General features: G+C 44.8%; 1 protein-coding gene across 1 annotated transcript; it reads right to left on the bottom strand.

Annotated features, from left to right (window-relative positions):
- Positions 1-872: 872 nt before the first annotated feature.
- On the bottom strand, positions 873-6,373 carry LOC125525785 (110 kDa U5 small nuclear ribonucleoprotein component CLO-like). Its single transcript, XM_048690795.1, has 10 exons — positions 5,451-6,373; positions 4,156-4,224; positions 2,876-4,069; positions 2,699-2,797; positions 2,434-2,592; positions 2,263-2,348; positions 1,979-2,177; positions 1,763-1,873; positions 1,456-1,662; positions 873-1,370 (listed from the first exon to the last, which is right to left on the bottom strand). Exons 1-10 carry the CDS (start codon positions 6,213-6,215, stop codon positions 1,275-1,277), a joined length of 2,985 nt encoding a protein of 994 aa, XP_048546752.1. The 5' UTR covers positions 6,216-6,373; the 3' UTR covers positions 873-1,274.
- Positions 6,374-6,658: the final 285 nt, after the last annotated feature.

Genomic DNA, 6,658 nt, shown 5'->3' on the forward strand with positions numbered 1-6,658 from the left:
TCTTCGTAAATGTGCAAAGGAAGAGGATGGAGTACGGCCGAGAGAGGGTGAAAGACAAGTTGAACATTAAGAGAGAAAATAGATTTGCACATGCAAGAGAAATATGCAAAATGGTAGCTTTAGAAGGCGGCAACATTGAGAGAGTCAGGGATCATATTGTGGTACACTAGCCTCTTGGATTGGGAATACAAGAAGTGGTTGATCAACATGAAAAAGAGGATCAACAAGCGCAACCATGGAGGCATTTGATTCATTTGTGTATGGCCTATCTATGTATGAATTTTTTTTAAAAAAATTGTCATGTGTTGAATTATTGAATTATGATTTGTTTTGTTTTGTCAAATTGTTTAATTGATGATGAATTTGTGTATATGATGGACGTGCATGGATATGAAGGTTTTCCTTTGTGTAGGGTCTGGGTGGACAAATAATCATGTGACATAGCTAACTCCCATCTAGATTGGAATTAGCAAATCTGATGTTTGATACATATGATGAAAGTTAATCCAGAAAGGCCACATCATGGAAGGAAATAGATGGAAGTTCATTTCCGTTACCACTAAAACTACCAATCTCTAGCCAATCAGTGGACTTTTAATCTGTTTCGCCCTTAAGCTCCCATTCCCCCTCATTTAAACCAAATGGGCCCTTATGCATCATATGCCTTGCATGCCGGAAATGAAAGACTAGGCAATATGGAACGGACAGAGGGGGTAGTAACAGAAGACAAAATTCTCAAAAGAAAAAAACAGAATACAAACTTTGAAATATAGATAAAAGATTTAAGTCTGACACAGCATGACCATACCGATAGACATACACCACCTCACAGGAGTTTACCAGGAAGGCACATTACGTCCAGTAATCAATCCTGATAAAAACACAGATCAAATAGGCATGGCAAGAATCAAAACTATCCTCCAGAAACTTGGAAAGGTGCTCGGCGCTACAATGGTTGTAATTTGTGAAGAAAGGATCAAACAAGTAAAGGCATTATTGTCCCTGGAAATGCCATCGCCTATCAAAAATCAACCACAAGTCTCAGCTCTCTGTCGATGGTTACACTAACTGGTTAGACGACGTAGATGTTAGAGCGATAGTACATACATGACTACAGATGGTACTCAGTCTACAATGATCTGTTACAAATAATAATAATACCCAACCATCAAAACGCGGCGAATTGCGTCTCCTTGAAGATCGCGTCATGATAGCCCCATGAAAGTACTTGATATGTTCCCAGCGCACCAGGACAATGGACTTCCATCGTCAAACTACATCATCAGGTGGATATCTGCAGTCTGTTGCGCCAGCTCGTTCATCATGGCCTCGTCAAAGAACTTGTTGATGCTAACATCCTCGCTCATGCCCTGGAAAATGGGTGTGCATACGATTAATTCATGATCAGTTCAAAAGAGGTTGTATGTACGTTCAGTATCTAGATGTATGCCTCACCTTCCTTCGCCTGGTCTTTACCATGAACTCACGGGCAAGGTGTTGGATAGGTGCTGGTTCCAAAGGCCGGAGAACAATGCCCTTGTCAAGAGGATCGCCAGGAACAATAGCCCAGTGGTCAAACACTGACACACAAAATGCTTGTCCCTGTGTATGGTATCTGAGATCTGTCTCAAACCCAAAAGACTCTATGACAGGTAAAAATGCCTGGCAAATGTAGAAATTATACCATCAGCAAGAGTCATACAGGTCTTACGCAAGATAAAAAAATAAGGCTGGATCAGAAGAAATAGAGCACACTTCTTACCTTGACAACATATACTGGAGTGCCTGGCTTGGGTACATCGGCTGTCACATGGCCACGTCGCCGCGACAGGACCGTATATATAGCAGATACACAGTCAATTGGAGTTTGGATCTGCCAATGCCAAATGCACTCATTTGTCAGACCAGGTCATCAAATACACATGTTCTAGATAGTGATGATTAGTCTATGTACAAGAACCATGATTCCATGACTAACCTCAATGTAATAAACAGGCTCCATAAGTCGAGGATTAGCCATCAGAAATGCTGAGTAGACAACCCGGCGAGCTGTGGGGATTATTTGGCCGCCACCACGGTGCAATGGTTCTGGTGCGATATTTGCATTTAGGATCTTGAACTTCACATTCCTAATTGGTTCATCACACAAGGGGCCTTCTCTAGCACCCCACTGAAACCTGAGGTTAGGGTAGTAAATAAAATGGTTAAGGCACTGACAAATATTCCAAAGGAAATTTGAATTAACAGAACAGAGTGCCCTACCCTTGAACAATTGAATCTTTGACTGCATTCAGCAAGTTCTTATCCACCTCAACCGAAAGAGAGTCATCTAGTAGAATGTTAGGACCCTGCATGTCAAAGTAAGATACATTCAGTCCACAAAATGGAAATATCCTACACAATGACAGGTCAGTAAGCAGTTTGCCATCTTACCTGCTTGTCAGGTCCAAAAGCCCATATTGACCTTGCTGCAAGCACATCCCACTGGTAGCGTTGGCGAAAGAAGTCGGTGACTTCTTTCTGCCTTGAGTCAAGGCTGACAAGGCCATTCTCTATATCTTCTGCCAAGCCCTTCTCTAGTGGTTCAGCTAACTGCATGTTGTCACAGACAAAGAAAGCCGCAATTAGTTGACCATGTGTGTTTGTTTACCATGATGAAGAAGGATGGGCACAAGAAAAGCCAAAAACAAAATCTAACCATGGTAATTTTGTTCCTCTTGTTGGGTGTTTCAGCAAAACATTTCATAGAGGAAGTATCAACAACTGTTTCACAAAATGTCACAACTGGATCTGCAACCTGTGTACAAACAAGGCAGCAAAGTAAAAATCTGGTTCAAAAAAGAAGGAAAAATAAACCAAGTGCATTGCTTTATACCTTCACTTCTACCTCAGAGTAAAGCTCTCTGAGGTCCTTCATTATAGAATCTAGATATAGCTCACCAGTCCCAAGTATAGTGTGTTCGCCTGACTCTTCTACCTTAGTAATAGCAAGAGGGTAGCTCTTGCTAATTTTACGCAGACCTTCCACCATTTTAGGCAGCTCACTCGGGTTAAGAGGCTCGGCTGCTATCTTTACAACAGGTAAGGTATTGAAGCGTAGAGGCCTAAATATGTACACATCTTCATCCATGTTCATAGGACATATGGTTGCAGTTTTCATGATTGATGCATCCACGCCTTCAATAAGAACCCAAGAACCAGCAGGTGCCTTACTTATTGGAACACGGTACCGTGCCTGATAGACCCACAACTTGGTGACCTCTTTGACAGTCATATCCTCTTCATCATCAGGGGAATAGCCTTCTCCAAGCACCCGAACTGTCTGACCAGTCTGTATTGTGCCACTATAAACTCGTCCAAAGGCATCAAAGACACTACAGTCAGGCTTAGGATACAGTTTTGTAACATTGACCATAAGAGGACCATGGGAATCACATTTCTTCATTGCATCCACAATGGAGGAGTCTTGTTGACCAGTGTATATGTGTTCTATTTTCCTTGCAGCGCCATCCTTCACATTGGGGATGTTTTTCACTAACATGTCGGTAAAACCAGTAGCAGTGCCAAAAATTGAGCGGCAAGCAAGTCTCAGCAAAGGCCTAACATTAAGCTTATAAGCTGCATTGCTCAGTGTCACACCCAAGTCAGCGAGAGTTACTTCAAGAATTCTCTGTTGCTCTCCAACAACCTGACTATAGATTTTATACAGAGGCTCAAGGATGAACTCAATGAATGACCTATTAGCTCCTGCTGCTGGCGGCTTCTTTTTGAAGGTTCTAGAGTTATGGTCATAATACAAATCTCCCCATAGACGAGATGCAAATTTCTCATGGTCAAACTGAATCCCATGAATCTTCAAATAAAGATGTGCAAAAGATTGCAAGGTAAAAGACCAGCCAGCAGAACCACTCGCAAAGCAAACATTTCCAGCAGCTGGGTCTACCAGTTGAGTGCCACCTACTGTGGTAGAACAAGATGAGATTAGATCATTGATTGTGTCCAGTGTATGTCGTAGCTTAAAATACGCATCATTTGGGGGCAGCTTTAGCTCTGTTATCAGTCTGTCAACCTGTAAAACCACAACGTGAGAGCATACGTCAGCTTCAGCTTGGAATTGAATTGTATTAGAAATAAGTGGAACCAAGCAAAATGTACCTTGTTAATCACAACAACGATGGGAAGTCTTTCTTGGATCGCATGACGAATCGCCCTCTCAGTGTTTACCTACTCATCAACGGAGATAAAGAAATACAAATATATTTAGATACTCCAATAAAAAAGAAAATTAACTTAGCAATTTAATTCTGGGAATGCTGGCATGTACGCATACAGCCAAGCTACTCCTGTTATTGGCAAAAGGAAAAAACTCTACACCACCATCTTATATTCTGCTTCTAGTGCATGTTGCAGATTTGCAGTTTTTCATTTCAGTGAAAACAGTACTGGATGTCATTAACATGCAGCTTATAAGAATATAAGACCTTTTATATAAGCCCACTGCCCACCTAGTTTTAGCTAGTACAAGACGAACAAGCTGACAACAGATGTTTTGCTCGTCAGGCCTGTTACTATGTTCTAATTTATGATAATTTGTGCTCCATTTTTAAGACAACACAACAGAAACAAAACAATGCTGATAATTTCAAGAAAACAACACATTTTCAACATGCTGCCTAGTGTCAACTCTACTGATTTCTCAATGCCTTTGTCATCAGCAGGTGCAGCTGTTAGTGTCCCAAATGCAGCACCAACAAACCACTTATAAGTTCCAACTGAATAAAAGTTAAGCTCACATAAACCAAGTTAAACTAAAGCATTATCTATTTCCCTTCAGAACTGTTAGATGCAGGATAAATATCGTCTGTTTAAAACATGCAGATCTCCTGTTCTTATATAGTGCTAGCAATATTTGTAGCTTCAGGCGTTCAGTCTCCTGTTCTTAGGCGCCAGGCGACGGCCAAACCAGTAGCTGGTGGTTTACTCATTATCATGCCCAAAATTAGTGTCTATACGCCAAATACACCCCTGAGCGTCGCTTGGGCACTAGGCGAAGGCCAACAGCCTTGCATACGCCTAGCGCTACTTTGAACCAGTCATGTCATTCATTGTATTTTTTAGATGCTTGGGTAAGATGTGGTTGTTGTAATACTGATACACATACTGTTTTATCCACTTCCAACAGAAATAGGGAAATAACTCATTCTTGAAAAGAAATTCAATGAACTTGTGAAGCTGTAAAGATGTATCCCTAGCAAGTCTCTTGTTCAAATGAATTATGATGAACCCATATCTCACATTCAGACAAATGCAATTGTCATATCCTTATCTAACAATTAAAAAAAAAGACACAACACTAATTCCAGTTTAATACTTCCTACTCCGATATAGCAAACAGAGTTCAATCCATCAGTTGAGCAGAGATATATAAAGCAATAGGATCAGTGAATTACCATGACGCCCTCAGCAGCATCGACAACAAGCACAGCCCCATCCGCTAGCCTGAGCGCAGCAGTCATCTCGTCGGAAAAATTGACATGCCCAGGCGTATCCATGATGTTGCAGAGATAGGACTTGCCATTCCCTGACTCTAGCACGAGCGACATCGGCACAGCCTTGATGGAGACCCTGCGCTCCTGCTCGTCCACCCGGGTGTCTGTGAACCGGATGTGGCGCTCGCCCTCGGAGTCGAACGTGTCCACCTCGTGGGTCTGCTCCACGAGCATGTCCATGAACACCGTCTTCCCGTGCTGCAGGTGGCCCACGAGCGCCACATTGCGGACCAGCAGCGGGTTGGAGGCGAGGCCGAGGATGAAATCGGTGGAGGCGTAGGTGGAGGTCGCACCGGCGCGGGTGCCGACCTCGAACTTGACGACGCGGGGAGGCGCGACGATGGGCTTCTCGAGCGCCTGCTCGTCCTCGTCCATGACGAGCGCCTCGACGCCCGGGCCGTAGACCTCCTCGGCCGTGGGGTAGTACTTCTTGTCCTCGGCGAGGACGACGGCGTTCTGGGCCGCGTCGGCGTAGTCGTCGTCGTCGACGTCCATGAGGGCGGCGGGGCGGCGGGAGTGGGGGGAGCCGGAGGGGGGGCGCGCCGGGGAGGGGGAGCGGGACTGCGAGGGGGACGGGGAGGCGGCGGCGTCCGAGTCATCGGCGTCGGAGTCGGCGAGCTCCGGGCCGATGTAGTTGCCGAACTCGTCGTAGAGGCTGTCGTCCATGGCGGCGGGATCGGCGGGGGGCGGGGGCGGGCTAGGGTTTTGGTGGCCGCCGGAAGGGGGGCGCGGAGGTTTGGGATTTGAGGTGGGAGGGAAGAGGAGGGAGGCGGTCCAGCACAGCGGGGCAAAGTGAGGTCGAAACCGGCATACGCGAGGGCGAGGGTCCGGTCGTCTTTTGGATCGGGATCCTGCCGCTCAGCTCAGGAGACAGGAGCAAAGGAGGCGGTGAAAACTGCGGTGATGAAAAAGAACTGGGTCATTGCCATGTGGATTATTATCTTTTCGACGAAGGTAAATTTTGGGGTAAAAGAAAAACGAAGGCACAGTAGATTTTATTAGTATAGCTTACAATTAAAACAAAGCATCCAAGAGGGATACAAATGCAATGAACACACACTCCGCCTCTATGTACACACAAAACAAAAACAACGGCAAAGAGGCGAGAT

Source organism: Triticum urartu, chromosome 7 (genome assembly GCF_003073215.2).
Source record: "Triticum urartu cultivar G1812 chromosome 7, Tu2.1, whole genome shotgun sequence".
Lineage (NCBI taxonomy): Eukaryota > Viridiplantae > Streptophyta > Magnoliopsida > Poales > Poaceae > Triticum > Triticum urartu.

Coding starts and splice junctions, on each gene's coding strand:
- LOC125525785 (XM_048690795.1), bottom strand. CDS start 6,215: ATGGACGACAGCCTCTACGACGAGTTCGGCAACTACATCGGCCCGGAG. Junction 1,874..1,978: donor AGCCTGTTTATTACATTGAG/GTTAGTCATGGA, acceptor TGGCATTGGCAG/ATCCAAACTCCAATTGACTG. Junction 1,663..1,762: donor CTCCAGTATATGTTGTCAAG/GTAAGAAGTGTG, acceptor TACATTTGCCAG/GCATTTTTACCTGTCATAGA.